The 22,293-nt window shown below is 36.2% G+C and overlaps 1 protein-coding gene across 9 annotated transcripts in view; it reads left to right on the forward strand.

The window, feature by feature from the left end:
* Positions 1 to 22,293, forward strand: part of SH3PXD2A (SH3 and PX domains 2A) — a 276,364-nt gene that overhangs the window by 100,373 nt on the left and 153,698 nt on the right. For 7 of the 9 annotated variants that reach the window (XM_039361669.1, XM_039361666.1, XM_039361667.1 and 4 more), the window contains one exon: positions 6,180 to 6,271. In XM_039361669.1, coding sequence (XP_039217603.1) covers positions 6,180 to 6,271 — 92 coding nt within the window. Of the gene's footprint in view, positions 1 to 6,179; positions 6,272 to 17,585; positions 17,951 to 22,293 lie in introns of those variants that run through there. The other 2 variants (XM_039361674.1, XM_039361675.1) reach the window with 1 other exon arrangement.

A 22,293-nucleotide genomic window follows, 5' to 3' on the forward strand; every position in this document is an offset into this window, starting at 1 on the left:
ATGAGAAAGACTTCACTGAGGTCCTTAAACTTTCCAGATCAGAGCTAGAGAACCTCACAGAAATAAGTCAACCATGTTCACAGATACTAAGTCTCCTATTTATGCTTGCCTGAAGTATTTTTTTATTTCACATCTATCTTCCCTAAGTGATTAACCAAATATATGTCATATATTTGGAATCAGGTAATGTGAGTAGATCTATTTTATATCACTGTTTTATTTATGGAACCTTTTCTCAAAATTATTATCAATGTCATCATTTAAACCAAATAGCATTCTAGAATGAACTTTCAACAAAACTTCTGAAAAATACAGAATGCAAAATAATTATGAAGTAGTTTGCATTTCTGAATGTATCTGTTAAATCTGAAAGTACCTGTCAAAGTGACCATATATAATATAGAATTTTATCACAAGAGAAAACAAACTATTTGGGTTTGTGATGTATTACTTGTTAAGTGCATTTTGTGCCTTGTCCAGAAGCTAATCTTGACCTCTAGTTACTCATCTGAGAGTGTAAACTTTTTGAGATTGAAGTTGGTGATCCTCCTTATGTGGCAAGTTGAATAAATAACATGATTATGAAGGAATCCTGATATCCAAATAAATATTTTAGATACACTTGGCAATACAGCTTTATATGTTAAAGTTCAAAGAGGAAACTTAACTGGGAGTACTAGTTTAATAAGCATGTGGTATTTTATTGGAAAAGCTAATTTACTACATTAAATTGTGACATAAGAAACAATTGTAAAGGCTTACTGGCTTTTTATCCTTTTACAATCTCTTTATTCACTCACTTCAATTGCATATTTGGGAATAATAATACACTGTTCTGGGCTGACTAATAAGAATCCTAACAGAGTTTCTAAATCATCCAGAATATTTGTCCAGTTGGACTTCAATCTAACCAAAACATATTGCTGAAACTTTGCAATAGACTTTTAAGACTTTGAAGTACAAAGAAAAGAAATATCCATTCTAAACAATTTGTCTAGGAAAATATGTATGGAACATCTTATGTAATCAATATTTACATGCAACTATTGATTCAATATCAGGAAAATGAAGGCTACAAATCTTATACAAATTATATGAGCTCACACTAATATTTGCCATTAATTGTTCATTTATAAGTACAAATTTTGTGCTTCAGAACAAATGTAAGAGCAATTTTACTTCCACTAATTTATTTCATTTGTTAATCAGACTGTCATATGAGAAGTAGTACGTTGCGTTCCTGCAAGTCAACCAGAGATTATCAACATTTGTCAAGTGTTCTATTTCTGCCAAATGCTATATTTTGTATCAACTTACTAGACAGTAAGATTTCCTCTCATTTCTTCTCATTAGCTTGTCACATGTGTGACAATGAGTTGTAAGCAAAATATAAGCAAATAAAAAGTGCCCTAAATAAGAAAGAGTGATTGGAACATTTAACATCACAGCATAATCTATCATTCAAATCAGTATGTTTTTTTATGAATCCTTTTATATATTATGTATATTTGGCAAATATATAAGTTAAATTTGTCTTTTGGAATGAATGGACTATGAATTTTGAATGCAACTGACTTCCATACAAACTTAGAGCAACTCCCACAACTATATCAAGCTACCAATAGATCACTGTCTTAACAATACATCATTTGTCTGTTGAATATTTAATTGACTTCTTTTCCACAAGATTCCTTTCTGCTTTTTTCTTTCTAGTGCAAATCAAAAGGAATTCTTGGCAGTTGGCAGTACCTAGCTAATCTTGGCTGATCTTGGAAACTAATGAGGGTATTGGTACTGGGAATACTTGAAAGGGGGAATGCTTTGGAATTTCAGGGTTATTGGCTAGATTGGAAAGTAAAAAAAAAAAATCCTGAAAGAAAGCAGAAACTTTAAACCAATCAGAATTTCCCTTTATCAACATTTCAGCCAAAGCAGAATCAGGGCGGGTTTATCTTCAATTTCTTTCTGCCTTCTAAGTTGATATTTACATAACAGGACTTTAAAGCTATCTCCATATTTTTCTTTAGCTTCATTTAGAATATGTAGTATCTAACTCAACTGTGGCAATCTGCAGTCTTTGAGACACAAGTGATCTGCAGCCTAATTTTATATTTCCATAGTCTGTTTAATTGTATTACTGTAGAGTAATGGAAATGTTTACTCCTTGGATTTCTGTTATTTTGATTAACTTTTAAAAAGGTTTAGAGGCCTCTATATTCCCTTCTGTCTACTTAAGTTCCAGAAGGATCATTCAGTCTTTTATAAAATGACAAAGGGGCAAGGCTGCCGTTTTTTATCAGTCAGTTTTTGACCTTTTTATTGACCTTTTCATTGAAACATCTGAATATTGTGTGTTCATTTTCTCCTCTGCTGTGCATAAAATAAAAAGAACAATTTATGTTTTGGTTAAAATTTGCACCAGCACTTTGTCCATTAATAGTTTGAGATAGCATATTAGATTACCAATTAATATAAGAATATAAGATTTTTCATTTGTAGAGGAAATTTGTTGGGTATCATCTAAGACGGCTCTAGGAAATATTATGGTATCAATATTTTTTCTTTTTGAATTAACTCTACTTAATGGTTCAAGTACAGGTTTTATTTTGATGATCCATTTTCAGATTCTCTCATGAAAAATTGGGAATAGGCTATGACTGTATTTCTTCATCCTTATATACCTGGCTTCATAAAACATTTCCCATTCTGTCAAGCTATTGTTTGTTGTGCTGAAATAGTCAAAATATGCTATAAGTAATTTATCTGCACCTTTCAGGAATGAGTGGAATAAAATAACTAAGCCAAGAGCACATAATGGTTTGCAATCCTTATTTGGTGGAATCATTTCCATTATGATGTTATAGCAATCCAATTCACAAATCAGTCAAGAAATATACTGTTAACTCTATATACAAGAAAAGGGATGGGACATTTTGATCTTCCTGACTAAGCATAGAATGCAAAGACTAGATGCCACCAAAGTAGTTGTGTGGCTACTAGAATTTCTATTCTCACTCCTTTCTTATTAGTTATATATAAAAAGTATTGCAGAAAATGTAAATAATGTGACTCTATTCATCTTCAATAGAAGTAAATATAAATTAAAGCGATTGGGATTTTTCATGTAATGACAATGATTGGCTATAATGCACACCTTCCACTTTCTATGGAGGTTCTCCATATTAAGTCTATTCTCATTTTTTAAAAACCTAAGCCTTAACCAAATCAGCAAACCAGGATCCTTATAATTATTTATTTATGTATTGAATACATAGACCTGGCCTTCCATACCACATAACATAATTCTGGGTAGCTAACAATTAAAACAAAATAAAAAAGAGTAAAAGCACAACCAATAATGAAAAACACAAATAATATGATGATGATATAGCAATCAAGAACAACCACAATATATAACAATCAATATAACCAAGAAACAGACTCAGACATGCTATCAGGGCCTCAGGCCTGACAGCAAAGCCAAGTTTTAATGCCTTGCAAAATATCAGCAATATTTTTGGAGCACAAAATCAATATATCTAAAATAGAGTCAAAGAGTACAAACTGGATCCCTTCTTATCTAGGTACATAAGTTAGTATAACGTCCAATGTTTTAACTAGGTGGCGCAGCAGTTAGAGTGCAGTACTGCAGGCCACTTTAGCTGACTGTGTTCAGCAGATCAGCGGTTCAAATCTCACTGGCTCAAGGTTGACTCAGCCTTCCATCCTTCCGGGGTAGGTAAAATGAGGACCCAGATTGTTGGGGGCAATGTAAATATATATTCATTGCTTACTGGTGTACACCGCTTAGAGAGTGCTTGCACTTAAAGCGGTATATAAGTCTCATAAATAAATAAATAAATAAGTTAGAAACTGTGAGACCGTGAGTTTTAGTCCCATTTTAGGCATAAAGCCAGCTTGGTGACCATGACACTTTCTCAGTCCTTCCTCTCAGCGGCAAACCACTTCTGAAATCTTGCAAAACAAGATTTGTCCAAGTAGTACCAAACACTGACTCACAAGTGCACGTGCACGCCCATACACAAACACACACAAACAAATTTTAATTCTTACATTTCTAATAGACAGTATTTGAATTATGAAGCAAATAAGATTACTGTTTTCATTGCTTATTTAAATATAAAAAATATCTTTCGCTTGTTTGAATGATTCTTCTTCTTTTAAACTAAGGTGACCAACTTTTTTACAACAAAAAGGAGGACACGAATAAATTGAAGAAAAAAAATCGTAAATAAAAGAAACATTATATTTATTGCAACAATAATACAGAATACACTATAATATGATCAATGCATAATGAAAACATTTGTAACAATAACATTTTATATTGTAATTATGCTTACATGCCTATTAATTATTTAAATGAGTATTTTTCCATTGAATGAATATTTTTTGTCAATGTATCATCTTCTAACAATATATTGGAAATATCTGAACAAGAAATATCCTTCATATTGAATTTTACAGCAAGTGCTGCATATAGAGTATCAACATTCAATCTTGATTTCTCACTTGTCCAAAAATCTACACGGCTGGACTGCGCGGGGATGGGCGGCGGAGGCAGGTGTTGTGAGCCAGGCGCTCCAGGATGGCCACGTAGATGCGCAGGGTGAGGTGGTGGCAGCACAGGTTAGCACTGCATAGACCACCAGCTGGCGCAGCCCATGGAAGGTCAACTGCCCACCGCGCCCCCGCCCACAGCTGCCCTGCCAGCACCGCTGCCCTGCCGTGGAGAGCCGGCCCCACAGCTCACAAAGCACCAGCCGAGCCAGCTCCGGCCCTGAGCCGCCCCCCCAGCACCACCGCCCACCCTGCGCATCCCCGTAGAGCTGGCCTCACGGCTCGCAAAGGCAAAGCACCAGCCACGCCAGCTCCGGCCCTGCAGCCTCCCCCCCAGCTGCCCCCCAGCACCACCGCCCACCCTGCGCATCCCCGTAGAGCCGGCCCCACGGCTCGCAAAGGCAAAGCACCAGCTGCTCTGGGTCCGGCCCTGCAGTTGTCCCCCCAGCCACCCCCCAGCACCACTGCCCATCCTGCGCATCCCCATAGAGCCAGCCCCGTGGCTCGTAAAGCACCAGCCGCGCTGGCTCTGGCCCTGCAGCCACCCCCCAGCACCACGCCTACCCTGTGCATCCCATGTAGAATCGAACAGGGAAGATCAAGAGAAACTTACCGCTCCAGTCTTCTCCAGCTATCTGCAGAACTAAGTAAGAGATGGTGTAGTTAGGTAGCAGTGAGGGGTGCAAAGTTCCTGCAACTTGCACGTGCAAAGTTTGCCGCCTGGGTGTTTTGGCGCGCTCAGCAGCAATTCCTATTGCCTTTCGAAAGCCAATAGGGGGAGTAGCACAGCTCAGGCAAAAGTTGAAAAAAAACATCAAAAAAAGGTCCTAGAACACCTTCTGGGCATTCTATGAGGGGAAAAAAGCCCTGCAGATAAGTCTTCAAATATAGAAAAAGAGGACATTTAGGATGACATTTTCGAGGGAGGACAGAACTCACAAAAGGAGGACCGTCCTCCCAAAGGAGGACGGTATATGGAAAAGGAGGACATTTAGGAGGACACTTTTTGAGAGAGGACAGAACTCAAAAAAAGAGGACTGTCCTCCCAAAAGGAGGACGGTTGGTCACCTTATTTAAACATGCAGTTCTGATGTTGATATGTCATCGATCAGCCTTTTTAAAAGAAACACAAACTGAGCAATACTGTAATTCCCAAAATCTCCTGCCAATGTTTTGCTGGTTAGTATGACAGAACTGAAGTGCCCACCATTAAAGTGATGCTTCTGAAAAGTATCAGAATGTTTATTATGAGCAGCAGTGAGAAAAGGGAACAGTACTAACATTGGTAACCATGTTAATAAGCTCAAAATTTAAATTTATTTTGGACTGTATATCTTGTATTTCCATTTGTTTAAATAAACAGCTCAACAATTTTAAAATATGTAAAATGTAAAACGTAATTGTAACATGAATATAATTAATTTTAAAAATCAAATCAATACTAATTATTACATTATTAAAACTCTAATATTTGTTTATGAAAGCCTTTGTGCAGTTTGTTCTGTTTACCCACAGGTGTTAGTTAAGGTAATCCCAGTGTTTCTTATCTTTTTATTTCCTGCTTGCTTGGATGTCTAATTTTTTTTTCTTTTTAACAGGCACTGGTAAAGCTTCCACCTCATATCTCACAATGTGATGAAGTCTTTCGTTTTTTTGAGTCCCGACCGGAGGACCTGAACCCTCCTAAAGAGTAAGCTTCTGGTGACTTCTGTTGCTGTTCATATAAGGGAGGGAGGAAGGAAGCTAAAGGTCAATACATTTTATCACATTCAAAGCATGAAAGAACACCTAATTTTATTTTATCCTGTCACATCACAGGGACATGGATTTGTAATATGACAAATACAAATGAGGAATATATGTGTGTTCATTGTGCAAGAAGAAAATTCAAAGAAATGTGCCATCTGATTCATCACAGATCAAAGTAACTTTTCTCGCTTTAGTGATTTGCAGAATCATTATTTGTTATATCCCGAGGAAAATCCTGCCAGGTAACAATAAAATTAGTGATCTGCAGAATCATTATTCGTTATATCCTGAGGGAAATCTTGCCAGGTAACAATAAAATTAAAAGTTTATTGTTACCTGGCAGGATTTCCCTCAGGATATAACAAATAATGATTCTGTAAATCACTAAAGCGAGAAAAGTTACTTTGATCTGTGATGAATCAGATGACACATTTCTTTGAATTTTCTTCTTGCACAATGAACACACATACATTCCTCATTTGTATTTGTCAAATTACAAATCCATGTCCCTGTGATGTGACAGGATAAAATAAAATTAGGTGTTCTTTCATGCTTTGAATTGCAATCAATTTTCCTGGATGGATTCATTCTCAAAGATGGTATGCAAGACTTTGATTATGATCCGTGTCACAAATAATTTCCTAAAAACTATTATTTTGGAAACAGAAAACAAAAACGGTCACAAGGAGAATACAGATCCTGCTGGAGACAGAGCAGAGCTTCCGATCCCTGATCCCTATATTACATAGAGTAGTTAGATGTACATCTCTCAGGCTGTCTGCAATTTACAAATTCCTCTTGCTGGAGATTCTGAAAAATTTTACAAAAAATGAAATATCTTGACTAGTTTGCAGAAGTTTATAACTTCTCATTGTAGTGAACCCTGTCCCAACTATTTCTGAGGGATCCTTGATATATCATGGTTTGGTACTTGACTAATAACAATGTAAAATAGTGAATGTCAAGATTTGTTTGTTTGTTTGTTTGTTTGTTTGTTTATTTTATAGGAAGTCCTATTACAAAAAAGAGATTTGCAATGTGGGTAGACCTCTACTTATAACCATTTGTTTAGTGGCCCTTTGAAGTACAACAACACTGAAAAAAGTGACTTGTGACATGGTCACATGATCAGAATTTGGGCGCTTGGCAACTGACATGTATTTATGACATTTGCACTGCTTGTAACCTTCCCAGCTGGCTTCTGACAGCCAAAGTTAATGGGGGAAGCCAGGTTAGCTTAACAACTGCATAGTTCATTGACAACTGCAGTGATTGCTTAAAAACTGTGGCAAAAAAGATGGTAAAATGGCCGTGCAACTCATTTAAAACTGTCTTGCTTAGTAATAGAAATGTTGGACTCAGTTGGAGTCATAAATTGTGGACTATCTTTACAACTAAAGACCAGTTGGGGCATACCAATTGTGGGACAAGCTACTCTAACATCCTTGCTCCAATACCCAAAGAAATAGTCAAGACGTCAGGGCCTTCTGGAAGGCTAATAGGATTGGGACAAGTCAGATAAATTTCCTCAATTCTTGAACATTATATCTTCTTTAAAATGAAAAGTGCATATTTTCTACTTTAATTCACTATGCAGAGCTAGTAAATTAATAAATAAATATAGAAAAATACAGTAACCTTTATGATATCTTTTTTTTTCAAATTACAGTGATCAAACTCTAAGACTTTGACTCTACTTGCTTGGGCATAATTGCCCATTTTTGTCTAATGTAACATACTTTAAAATTCTGGACTACAATTCCCCAAATTCCCAAATAGTAGACTGTTCCAGATAAGATTTTTAATAATAAAATACACTTAATATTTGCCTGTCAGTAAAACAAATCCTACTTCCAAAAGTTCAGTTTTGCTGATTAATTTGACCTTAAATTTCTAGCAATGAGCTATAATTGCTAAATATGTGAAAATTTTGCCATGGTACAAAACTGAAATTATATTGATAGTTGACTTGACCTTTATTTTTCTCCAGGTTAAGTGGAATACATCACCCCCCCCTTATCTAATAATATTTCTAATAATATTTGCCAAGCACTCAAAATGCAATCACGTGACCATGAGGGAAGGCGGTATGGCCATTGGAACATCAAAAATGTGTCATCAGTAACTCTGGAGAAGTCCATTGTAACTTTGAAAGGTTGCTAAGCAACTGATAATTAACCCAAAATGATGTGCTAATTTGAATAAAAGTATATTATTAATCATATGTAAGCAATACTGTTTGATTAATAGATGAAGTATTTAAACTCATGCAATTAATTAACCAAGATTTCTATCAGATCTTTCCAAGAGGAACGCTTCTTCTCTGAAGGTTATGACAATAATCTATTTTGCTGATTTAGCATGATTGGCTCATTGATGTTTTTCAATTTGCTTTCAACTCAGAGGGGCTGACTGGCCCAATGTCATCCACCAGCTTCCATCTGTAATGGAGGACAGGATTCGTGTATCCCCACTTCTACTCTGTTTCAAGTAATACCGATAGGTTGGTTCTGTGTAAATCAGTCAGAAATCACCAGACAGTATAGCTATTGTCTATGCTGGCTTGATAGTTTGGGGTCTCTGATCTCACCACATCTTGAGGTCTATGGATTGGTGAAGGCTCTTTTAAAGAGCACTGTATAAGTTCAACTGTATAAACAGTTGATAGATAACTACCTTTTGGTCTCCACTGGATGTCTTGAAAAATGCTTGATAAAATCACTGCTACACCATCTGTCTTTAAGCTGTCTGCACTGATGGCTTTGATGCCCTCTGTCTTTAGAAATATAAACAGCAGATCAAATAACCTCATGTTTTGACTCAAAATGACAGGCAGCTTATTGAATTATCAAGGCTTCTGATTTAATTGAAATTTCAGAGATAACCTGAGACCTTCCTTTAAGAACAAAGGTTTAGCTACCAGAGGAATTGCATTAGAAGTGTGATCTTATAAGAGAAGGGCTGATGATTGAGAAAATGGCCATGACAGTGAGGAAGCAGTCAACCCCAACAGGAGTTAAGAAGGGGAAGAAAGGTCAAGAGGCAGATGGATCAGTGAGGTGTTCAAGTTACTAAAGAATAGAGTGAGCATAGGAAGGGTAGCTATTGTTTTATGTAGAATATTTTGAAATCTTAAGTGCTCAGTAAGAAGTCATTTGGAATCTGTGATGAACTCATGTGGCCTATTCCAATATAGATAATATTTCAAGATTGCATTTCTAACTAAACTACATTTGTTCCATAGATATTACTCTGAAATTAGAGTACCAAAGTTCAAGCCCTTCTGATTTATTTTTGGTTGTAATTATATAATGACATTGAAATTCTAACTACACTAATGAAGCCCAGCTACAATACATATCACACCCTGAAAGGCTTCAGCAACTTTCCAGGAAGGTCAGCTTCAAAGCAATGTGGCAAACTGCAGGATATTACATATGACCAATTGCATTTGCTTTTAATTACAGGCTGAAAAATCATCAACCTACCACTGGAAGCTACTTACTAGTGTTCTGATCTTTGAAGGGAAATTATAGGCTTAAAGTTAAAATCCAAAACAAATAATTTTTGTATTACTGGGACAGAGAAGAACTCAAATATCAATAAAGGGGAGTATTTGTAGCTAAAGGTTTAAATGAGGAGTCCTTGATGCTCTCTGCGCTTGCTTGATTTCTTGCAGAGGTTGCATTACCCAAACTAGTTGATGTGACCTAATTTTGGTAATGAAACATCTGCAAGAAAACAAGCAAGCTCAGAGAGCACCAAGGACCTCTCAACTCAAATATCTTGGAGGAAAGAACAATATATTAGAAAGTAGTTTAAAAGATCTTAAGACAGGGGTCTTCAAACTTGGCCCTTTTATGACTTGTGGACTTCAACTGCCAGAATTCCTCAGCCAGGCACGCTGGCTGAGGAATTCTGGCAGTTGAAGTCCACAAGTCATAAAAGGGCCAAGTTTGAGACCCCTGTCTTAAGACCTATCTTTTCAAAAGACAACATTGTTGTGTTAACAAAATGATTAAGAAAAGGGACTCCTTTCATCATGTGTGTGAATTCTCATTTGATGTAACTATCAAATATATGTTAGTGCATTGCTAAAAGATGATTGACTAGTTTTTGGCTCAGGTGGTGGGAGCCTGTGTTATTGGATTAATTCTATAAAATATGTTTTGGTTAATTGGAAGTTAATGTACAAATTTGACCAAAAGGATATACTACATTTCTTCAAAATAGTTGGTCGGCTATAAATAACTCTTGCATTTTATTGATCCTGTTCCGTTGTCAAATTCTGTTAACTATTTAAGGATTCTTACTTTCTTTTAAGGCATTTTTTTCCTATTCCATGTCTTTCTCTGGCATATATACATTGCAACCATAAGAGCTGACAAGCTGTTCTTTCTTTCCAATAATCTCTGGCAGTTATAGTTCTGGGGTGAAAGTTTTCAGTATTCAGCAAATAATAGTACTCTTGAGTTTTCTGGAAAATGCTATTGCCTTCAGTTTCTTCTTCCACCATTTATTCAATTAAAAGACTTAAAGAAGAGATGGAGAGTTGTATTTTTGTTGTTGCTGTACTTGTGGAAATCATTACAATTTTACAACCTCAACTGGACATGGTTTGTCCTATACAATAATGTCCTTAACAGTCCACTAAATCCTAGAATTGTGTATTATATATATTAATGCAGATTAAAAACATTGGGTATGCATAGGGGAAATGCATGGCAAACATTCTCCATTTTTTCCCCAACTACTTTGGCATAATAAAATGTTGGGTAATAAAGTAAATATCGTGCTTTAAGGGACTGTGAAGTTTAAGTTGACACTTGGGTATGAATGTTGAATATAAACACATGCATACACGCCCTTTTAAATGTGCACAAGCCTTGCCATCCATCTGTTATTCTGGCCTGCTGAGAGGAGACAGTATCATAGCATAGCTGAATTCCATCCCTGAAGTCTTCTTTAGACAACCCAGAAGCATAAAAGCAAAGCTGTTCTGTTTTCAGGCTGTAATAATAGTGAAGTAGTTGCAATTTGTTTTCGGAAGAGTCATGAAAACTGAAAAATAGATTTTGAAATGGTCCAAGGGGATAGCAAGAGCATTTGGACTTATATACTGCTTCACAGTGCTTTACAGCCTTCTCTAAGCATTTTACAGAATCAACATATTGCCCCCAACAATCTTGTCCTTATTTTACCATCCTCAGAAGAATGGAAGGCTGAGTCAACCTTGAGCCTGTCAGACTCGAACTGCCAAACTGTTGGCATCTGGGAGTCAACAGAAGTAGCTTGCAGTACTGCATTCTAACCACTGCGACACCAATAAAATTACAGTATAATTTTTCTTACTGCTCTTGTAAATCAGTAATGGAAAGGGTTTTTTTCTTAATGTTATAATCTCCATTGAGAAAGGGAGATATACCGAAGCTATCAGTTCTGACTAATCTAAAAAGCCAAGTAGAATTAGTCTTGGCTGGTTAGTACTTTGAAGGGAATCTCTGAGATATCCAGGGCTGTAAGTCTAGACTAGGATGTCAAAAGCATCCTGAAAAAAAGCAGGAGAAAACAGCTCTGCAGTTTGTAAGTCACCAGAAAAGAGAGTTTGATTCAAGGTAGCTTTATGTTTACAGAAACAAGCATGTTGTTGTCACTTTAGGAAGTATCAGTAACTTTGCAAAACCCTGAGCCTTAAATTAATAGAAGAGTTGGATCAAGGCAAGCAACTTTTTACAGATACAGTTTTGGCCATAGTAGTGACAAAGGAACATCATGAGAGGAAGCATAGACTGAATTTTCTTTCTTTTTTTAAATGGGGGATTTTGTATTTAAGCTTAACTTTAAATACAGTTAAAGTTCAAATAGGTTATTTATTTTTAAGTATTCGAATTTATTAGCCTCTGAATTCCAATGGAATCTGGTCTGAAATGCAACAGCCAAAACAAAAAGTTGGAATCCACATGTCGTGTACAACTGCAAATGTATGAGACCAAGCAGTGGAAAAGTAGCTCAGTGGGAAACAGAGATTAAAAGGTTATTTTCACGCTTTAGGAGGACAGTTTAATGGGGCAGTGCTTATCTCTTCCAGAACAAAATGTCAAGTAGTGGTTGGGTAGTAAGCTAGGATACTTGAAAAGTATAAAAACTTTTCTACAAGCTTGTGTTTTGGTGTTTCCGGGTTAGGAAAAAGAAATATTTTTTGAATGTTTGTCTTATGGGACAAACCTTTTAGTTTATTTCAATATGTTTCTTATAATTTCATGGACAGTAATCATTTGATTATCTTCAATTTATAACAGCCCCTTGCAAACGTCATCTTATATGGGAAAGTAAATAAAAACAGAAAGAAAATACAATGCATGCTAATCTCGTGTTAGAACAAATGCAGTGATTTTACCCATGAGACATTTAAACTAAATTTGGATATATACCGTATGAACTATGTTCTGTGGGAAAATATGTTTCTCTCCTGCCCCCAACTATTTTTCAAAAAATGCTTGTAGACTTTACTTTTGAATCTCTTTCTCTCTCTCTGTGTCCACATACAAAGTAATCAGCAGTACAGTGGTCCCCATTTAACAACTACTCGTTTAACAACAGTTCAAACTTGCAATGGCACTAAACAAAGTCCCAGCTGGGTCCAATGTCCCTACAGGCATGTGATTATAGGTGCTAATGCTTTCTGACTGTAGCAGCATCTTGCAGTTACATGATCATAATTTGAAACCTTCCCCCCACAAGCAAAATCAATGGGGAAGCTGGCAGAAAGTCAGAAGTTACTATCATGTCAGGTCCCCACTTAGTGACACATACAGTCTTCATTTAATGATGTAGCTGTGGACTGCTAGAAAGGCTATTGCTAAGTGGCATGGTCATCTGATACCACACTTTATGAAAGCATCACTTTATGTTATAAATCCTAGTCTCAATTAATTCTTGTTAACCAAGGATTACCAACTGATATTGCTCTCCTACACCTAGTAATTTGCCCAGGGCACCCAAGGATTGACCACTCATGTCCTAACACACAAAGACAATATTAAGTATAGTAAATATATTACTGAGTTGCCACATAAAACATATTAGAGTTTTTCCAGTAGTCTGTATTTAAATAGCCTGCATTCTGAGACATTAAATATTTAGTTAGTTCACATACGAGTCACTTTTCTACTATTCTGGGCAATGTGGGAAATGTTGTATGATTTGCCTTAGGTACATTTTCAAATTTTGCATGTTATAATTAAGAATGTGTGAAATTGAAAAGTGAAAGCCTATTAGACTTGCTTCTGGGGATTAAAGCAATATACAGTTAAATTTTTCTTCCTTGCCTTTTTCACTTTCCCATGACCTTGAATGGGCGTTAGTAATTACTATTTTTGTGAAGGTCTTTGTGGGGCAGAGTTTTAATGCTGTACTATATGTGTTAAATTATGTCCATATGGATTTGTGGGTATAGGAATTAAATACATAATAATTCCCAATGATATAACATGAAAGTACAACTCCAACAGTGCCTGCATGTAGACATTAAAGGGTTATTAATACAAATGAACACTTTATATAGGAAAACAAATTTAGCAGCACAGAGTTGGCTTTCAGCCCATCTCTGAATAGCAGCAAAGAAAGAGAGGTTTGAAAACTGTGGCCTTAGACTGATGTAAGAAAATTAACACCTTTTGCATCATTCAAGGCTCAGTTTATATGAGTTACCTGGCGCTTTTCAAAATTTCAACCTGACTGCAAACCTAATGATGATAGTGGAAAGAAAGAAGTGAGACTTTGCAAATATATTGAGTCAAGAGCTGAGCCTTTCAGTTGAAAATTTCAAGGGAAATTGCCTCATTTTTTTCTTTAAATCATTTGTTTCCTTTGATAGATTCTTCTGGAGAATTACTTCTTAATTTGTCAGAAAACAAGATGGACTTTGTTTCTAGACAACCCAGGAAAATAATAGCAAGCACTATGTGAATGTAATTTAAAAGAAAGTGTATGAACTATATTTTATTTATTTGTATCCTGCGTTTATTATTTTTCAAATAGCTCAAGGCAGCAAACATATCCAACACATCTTTCGCCTTTATTTTCCCCATAACGCTGTGAAGTGAGTTGGTCTGAGAGAGTGCCTGCCCCAAGAACATGCAGCTGACCTTCATATAGCTGGTGCTTTAACTACTAGACCAAATTGGCTCTTTGTATTATATACTACTATAGGTAGTTCTTGACTTATAACCATTCATTTGATGATGGTTCAAAGTTACAACAGTCTTGGAAAAAGTGATTTATGACTTGTACTCAACACGTATGGCTATCATACCATCCCTGCATCACATAATCATAATTTGGGAGTTTGGCAAATGACTCGCATTTACGACAGATTGCAGCATCCCATGGTCACATGATCATTATTTATGACATATGTGGTCATAACCAAGGTGTCAACACTGCTAATATTGAATATTCTTGCTTTGACAAAATATGCAGAACTGTCTGGTATTTTTAGAGTTAATTCAGATGAGACTGAGAAAAGGAGGGAAAAGTGCGGAGAAGGGAATGGAAGTGAATCTTTGCCCTCCAGGTTAATTGGAAGATGTGAATCATGACCACAAAATAGGGGGGGGGGAATGCCTGGAATGTTATGTGCAAAAGAAGGGAAATTGAGATCTTGACATTCTCCATGCCGTGCTGACACTCCGTTACACTAATAAAGGCTTTTTAGGTTAAACAATGCCTGAAAGTTCTTTGAAGTGTTTCATTAGTCAGACACATGACATGAGGGATAACTGTACAGAGTCTTGTCTTCTAATACTGTGTTTCCCAAAAAATAAGACCAGTTGCCTCCAAAAGAGGCACCAAGTCTCATTTCCGGGAGATATCTTTTATACTCACCTCCAGCACTGATAGCCCTGCCCAGCCAGTCCACTTCTTCTGTGGCCAAAGAAGAAGCTTCATTCTGCGGCTGCATTCCAGCCTGCAATGTTGCAGTCAGTCATTTCTGGAAGGCCTCTGCAGCCAAGTACCGAGCTATGGATTCAAGGCCTGTGACTGAGGAATGCAGGCCTGGCTGCAGAAGACACTGCAGAAGAAATGGGCCGGTGAGGAGAGGCCTGGCTGCAAGGTAAGTGGGTGCTCCACACCCCCATCCTAGCTTGATTTTTAGGTGTGTGCCTTGCCCCAAAAGTAGGGCTTATTTTTGAGGTAGGGCTTATATTAGGTCCACCCCAAAAATCAAAGTAGGGCTTATTTTTGGGGTAGGCCTTACTTTTGGAAAAACCCAGTATTAATGGTGAAAATATGAAATATTTACATTTATAGAATTTGCAGTTATGACTTCTTTGACTTCTAAAACTCATCTTTATTATCTTCAAGATTCATGTTTTCTCTCCTTTCCTGCCTTAGCAGTGTTATGCAGTAGAACAGGGGTGTCAAACTGCCGGCCCGCAGGCTGGATGCATCATGCCGAAACCGCGCCCACCCCAGCTCTGGCAATGGGGAAAAAGCCGTGATATGTCGTGACACGTCACATGACGTTGCGAGTTTGACACCCCTGCAGTAGAACATGACAAATTGGATGTACTTACACAACAAATAAAGCCTAAAAAGCTTAATTTTTGTTTAGCTCATATGCCTTCTTCATAAATGCTGAATGCTCTTAAGGAGAACATTCCTATTTGTCCATAGTTTTTTTTCTACCTACCACCAGTTCTTAATTCATCTAAGATAGTCAGTGATTTATGGATTTCTACCTATAAATGGACAATTACCAGCTTATTCTGCAAACACTGCTAGGTTTATTCAGCCTGTTTATTTTTCGTTCGGCATCTCTTGGTCAAAAGGCTGAACAAGAAAGACAAATAGCATATTGAGAATATGATTGTTCTGTATAGGTTGAGTCAAGTAATGTAAAAAAAGAATAAAACAATTTCCTCTATACATGACACTAGAATTTTTTAAAAAAATATCTACTTGTAGGGAACAAGAATTACTTACAGTGTTCAGAAAACATATTCTGTATCAAATTTTACTTGTATAGAATGAGGTGGAGAGATGGACAAAGTTGGTTCAATAGCCTTTTCTTTGATCCTTTAGGACATTGCAGGCCTAATGCATGTACAGAGAGCAATGGAGCATTAACATTTTTTCAGCAGCAAGGGAAAGTACAACTGAGAAGAAAGAATTGGACACAGTTCCAGTTTAGTCTTGGTAGACAAGATTCCTTGGGGATAAATTTCAATCTGAAATGTGTCAATATTATGAAGTAATACTGTTATGAAGTAGTGGAAGTGAGCTATTGTGCATATATAAAGTTATGTAGTTGCAAGCATTATTTTTTTTACTTTTCCAGCAAGTTTCTACAACATTATCCTTGTCATAAAGGTGGAAGAATAAGTGAATGCAAAAAATACTGTTAGAATAATTTTTTTAAAATATGGGTCCAAGAGAAAAATATTCAGACAGAGTGTTGGATGACACATTAACTTGGAGTAGCGCTAAATAATTTACTTTAAGTTATAGGCTTCCATTATATTTCCGTCTGGGCTTTTTTTCTGACTGATGGTATGCCATGTCAAGGTGCCTTTATGAAAATCCAAATTTCTATGCATTAAATCACTCATGTATGTCCAGCAGATTATGTGACGTCAGAAAGAAAAGCACAATATCTTTGTCAGCCAAAAAAAGATTACAAGACATTCCTTAAATAGTATCTGGACAACTCTTCTATAGTGGCCAAGCCAAAACTTGCTGCTTGTTGTTTTGTTTTATTTTAGATTGGTAGAACCAATTTTTGATATTGGATAGGAGTTGTCCTTCAAAGCTAGACTGCAAAACATACAGTATAAGATCATTCCTGATTTTATTCTGAAATCAGATTCTACACTGGTGAAAATTGAAGTTGTTAATGACAGTGTTGTAGCCACATTGTGTGAGCATACATAGGCAATTAATAGTGACATAAGAAAAAGACACCTGACTGTATCTGATCACAGAAATTGTTAAGAAAAGAATATGGATGAGTCTTAGCATTTATTCCAGACATAATCAGAACTAAAAAGCGAACTCTGCAATTTTGATTATTGTAATGTTGATATCACTGCTTCTAAAGGATTAGGTATGAATTTTGGACTGTACCGCTTCTGACATCTAGTGGGGAGTATCATATTCTTCAGTGTCCTCCATGTAAAAAATGTAACTCCCTGTAGTGGATTAGCACACAGAAGATAGAGATTTAGAATAACCTTCTTTTGTAGTTAGCAATTTTTCATTTTACATCAAATACTTTTGTATTCCTTACTCTCATTTTAAATTTCCTGATATGTCAATTGTATTGTGTTTACTATATGAGTTATCCTTCTATAATTCCTGATAGACTAAAACTCCTACTCTTTTCTACAGCTGTTGTCATTGGTTGCAAATTATGTTTTATTCAAATCTGTCTCTTGTGACAAGTACCAGTGGGAGTAAGAGACAGTCCATGTAAATATGCATTGTTTTCTGTGTGCTGAGATACACAGCCCAGCTCCAAGTTTAAACAAATACAAAGACGCTTTGTATAGAAGAACAACTTGAGTATTTCCCGGCTGTTCTTTTAAAGAAGGAGAACTATACATGCCTTAACTCTCATGTAAGTAAATCTATTGACATGCTCTATGTTAGTATAGATGTTATAAATAGAGAGAGAGAGAGAGAGAGAGAGAGACAGACAGACAGACAGACAGACAGACAGAAAGAAAGATATGTGCGGGCTCTCTTTTGTCATCAACTTAGTAATATAAAATCCTTTTTTTGAAATTTTGAAACTTCCTTGTTATATTTCTAAATAGCAAATTTGTATTGAATGTCCAATTTCTGCTACTTAGATAAAGTTTATGGCTGAATCAAAGAAACTGGTAAGGAATCCTAGACTATACTTCTTTAAAAAAAATAGTGCTTAACAGAACTCAATAACACAGTTCCATATATATGTACACAAAGGAGCCACTGAGCAATATCATTTACTCACCAAGATGTTCACATGGGAATTAAGTTTTATTTCCTAAATAGCTGAAGGTGAAGCATATAGTTAACTTTAAGTTTTTCTGCAACTCATTTAGATGTTGTTGAAAGTTTGACATCCACTCTTTTCTAATTTGGCAGTTTCTCATTTAACAGAGACAATAGTGCTTCATTTTGAGAACAGTGTTCAGTGTATTTTACCAATGAATTGTAGTAAATAATATATTTGGGAGAGCCTGGTAAAATTATTTTTATGATCAAATGAGCTGTTAATATATTTGAATTTTCCATTTACATATCACAAGAAATATTTTGAAAAGTAATGTAAAACTGTTCAGTTCTCCTTTTGAGGAATAAATAGGCTTAGTTGCCATATATTTTTGATATATTTGTCCTTATTTTCTTTCTCTTATCTAACACATTAAGTAACATTGACCTACATGATAGTTTATTTCAGAGTTTTTGAATCATTCTCAACAACAATATACCTTTAAAATATCAATCCAAACATATTTAAATAATGAACAGAAAGCAGCTGTTCATTAGTAGGAAGTAGACATAGTCCTTTGGTGCCATTTCCACTGAACTAGTAATACATTTCCATCAAATATAAGTTCTGCTTACCTAGAAATATGTTAACGATATTACATCTTAGACTCACAAGAAAGTGAAAGAAATGAATTGATTAGCTACTAGAATACATTTTCCTACACTAAAAAAATCCAGGCATGGTTATAATTTCAGTTCTAAATAAGATGGACTTCATGTATACTATGTATCTGAAGACATATGTAACCATGTGATAATATATCTTCCTGAGAGGGAAATGCCATATATATATGGTCTGATTCAAATGTCTGTAGTGGCAAAATCAGTACTATGAATCATTAAAAAGTTTCTTTCCAAGGAAAAGAATCAGGAAGCTGAGGTAACAGTTTACGAGAAATCACTTCTTTCTCATCCCATGAGGAAAAAACCAAGTCAATACGATTTGGTGCCTCCTAATAGCATGAGAGCTTGTGATCTAGACCAGTGGTTCTCAACCTTTTTAATGCCACGATCCCCAACCAGTTGTAAGTCGAGGACTACCCAACTGGTCGTAGGTTGAGGACTATCCAACCAGTTGTAAGTTGAAGACTACCCAACCGGTCATAAGTCGAGGACTTTCCCTGCCCGGGAGCACCATGCATGCGTGGTGCCGCCCCCTGCACCGCCCGAGGCGTAGCTGGCAAGCGGCAGAGACGGAGCAGGCCGACCACCAGCTGGGCCACCAGCTGGCCCAGCCCAAGGGAGGTAAGGTACCCACCAGGCCCCACGCGCACCAGCAACCCTCCCTGCGCCCGCCAGCCTCCCACCTCCCACCCCTGGCCCTCTTTTACTTACATTTTTAGTAGTTGCTCAGCAGGGAGGGGTGGAAACTTCCAGACAGCTCGCCTTCGCTGCAGACAACTTGCAGTACCGTTTGCAGACTGGGACTTTTGGCGGGCTCAGCAGGGCAGAGACAGCCTGGACAATTCCTATTGGCTTTTGAAAGCCAATAGAATTAGACTCTATTCAAGAGAGTCTATTCTATTGGCTTTCAAAAGCCAATAGAATAAAAGGGAGTAGCACAGCTAAGGAAAAGGGGGAAAAATCGCGGACTGCGTTGTTTGGCGACCCCCGTGAAATGGTTGTTCGACCCCAAATGGGGTCGCGACCCACAGGTTGAGAATTGCTGATCTAGACTAACCAGAATTTCGGTCTCCAGGACTGTTTGCAAAATATTGAGAAGATTCTCCAGGAAATGTTAGGGTCTAACCTAAACAAACAAATTTCAGTGTATGAAAAACACCATGTAAATAAGTAATTTTAGCCTCTGCTTTTATAACCTATTATTTCATGAAATGTCTTTTCAATAATAAAGGTGGGATATATAAATAAATAAAAATAAATGCATGTTGAATGAAGCTCTAGTTATTCATACCACCATTTAGTAAGGGCAGTGCAGTTTTAGTTTGTTTTTAATCTTTTACTGTGAAAAAATTATTTTATTTTATTGTTAATGTTGGGATTCATGGCTGGTGGTTGGTATATAGATTTTATAGGAATCGCTGTGTGCATTTGTAAGTTTGAGAGTATGGCCTGGATACTCTCATGAGTACTATGGCGAGTGGTTTGTCATTTATAGAGCTTGGCTGGCAGGAAGACCTCTATGCATCTGTGGGGCCATTTTTAACCCTGCAGATAATCCTTATTATCCTGATTTACCTTCGTCTTTTGGGGTAAACCAGCTTCTTTCTAGAATTAGTATCTTTAAATTAGTTGATTTTCATAAAATTTGAGGGAGACTAATAAAAAAGGACAGGGTGTTAAGTTCAGGAAAAGGAGTCCTGCAAATACAGTAATGCTAATTTAGATTTGTTTGGTTTTTTTTTTTTATATGACCAGCAAACATAAGCCTTCTTTTTACACTCTAGATGTGTTGAATTCCCATTTTCCCCAGTTGTTATGAAATTGTATTCTAACATATGGGGGACACTTAGAAAGGCTGCTTTTTTATATATATAATCATGAAAATTAAACTTTTTTAAATTAAATGAAATATGAGTTTGTTGAGCAAAATGAAATTTAAATGGAAAATGGTGATTGTATAGCAAAAGAATACAAACAATAAGGAAGAAAGAAAGAAAGAAAGAAAGAAAGAAAGAAAGAAAGAAAGAAAGAAAGAAAGAAAGAAAGCAAGCATGTTGGATAGTTTTTGTTGCAATAAATGTAACAAAGCCAAACCTACAAGAAACAAAGAAAAGAACATTTGGATCATCTGATCACTGACCCATATATTAAGTCAGAAAAACAGAAACTCCTTTGTATGTCCTTTCAGTAAAGAGAGGAGTGATCTAATATGATTCATTTGATGGTAATTATTTTGTAAACTTTGTCACACCACCATTGAAATTTCAGACCTCTCTTGCCACATGTAATCTTCTTCCCAAGTTGTGACCTTTTGGTTGTTAACTACCTCAAGAGAAAAAGTAAAAATCTGTGGTTTTCTTATTCTTTCTCATGGCTTCTTTTATGGCTTCTATGGGATATCCGTATTTTTCCGGCATAAGCCAAAAATGACATGACTAAGTTGTTTCTGAGTACATTCTTGTCATTTACAAAAGGAACATTTTATGAGCAATTCTGGGTGCCAGTTTCCTCTTACTGCTTACAGTGTGCACACCCATCCATTTTATAAGATCATCTACAAGCCAGTTTTAATGCTGTGTAGATTTCCAAAATATACCATCAAAGTTCCTATTTGCATTTTTGCCTCTTGATTCTGAGATGAGTGAGCTTACGTAGTGTTTGTGCTTGTTTTTCTTTTGAAAAAAATAATAAAAACATATGATACATCTATCACCAACCTCTTATTGTGTTATTCAGCCCAATTAGGAAAAAACATTGAATGCAAATATCTTGGCATACCATTCCCATTTGGCATATCGCCATGCAGTACCCTTAAGAGTTGCTGACATAATATCTTACACAAGGCTCACCTGAATGCTATCTATACCAGGTTCTGTACTGTCAGGCTGTTAAATGTTTGGCTTAGAAAGCTACTAATTTATTATTTTCCAAGCGTGATTCTTGCAGAATATTTTAGAAAAAAATGTTATTTATAACATTTTAAGAATAAAAAAAACCCAGCAACTGAACTTTGTAATAATCTCTTATCAGTCTGGGAATAAAATCTCATAAGTGCTGCTCTGGTATTGCGAAGAACAGAAAGATTTTGCTATAGTATTATTATTTTAAAAAATTGACCTTCCTTTGCAACCTATTAGAAGGAATGTTTTGCTAATCATCAGACAGATCTACACAAATATACATAGACAAATATGTAGACGAGGTATGTATGCATGCATGCATGTCAGTATGGAAGGGAATACTAGAAATTTATTTCTTTCATTTTTTTGTAATGAAAGGGATAATGTCTGTTTGTGAACT

Source organism: Crotalus tigris, unplaced genomic scaffold, assembly GCF_016545835.1.
Source record: "Crotalus tigris isolate CLP2741 ecotype Arizona unplaced genomic scaffold, ASM1654583v1 scf7180000019328.220996217465:2438092, whole genome shotgun sequence".
Taxonomy (NCBI): Eukaryota; Metazoa; Chordata; class Lepidosauria; order Squamata; family Viperidae; genus Crotalus; species Crotalus tigris.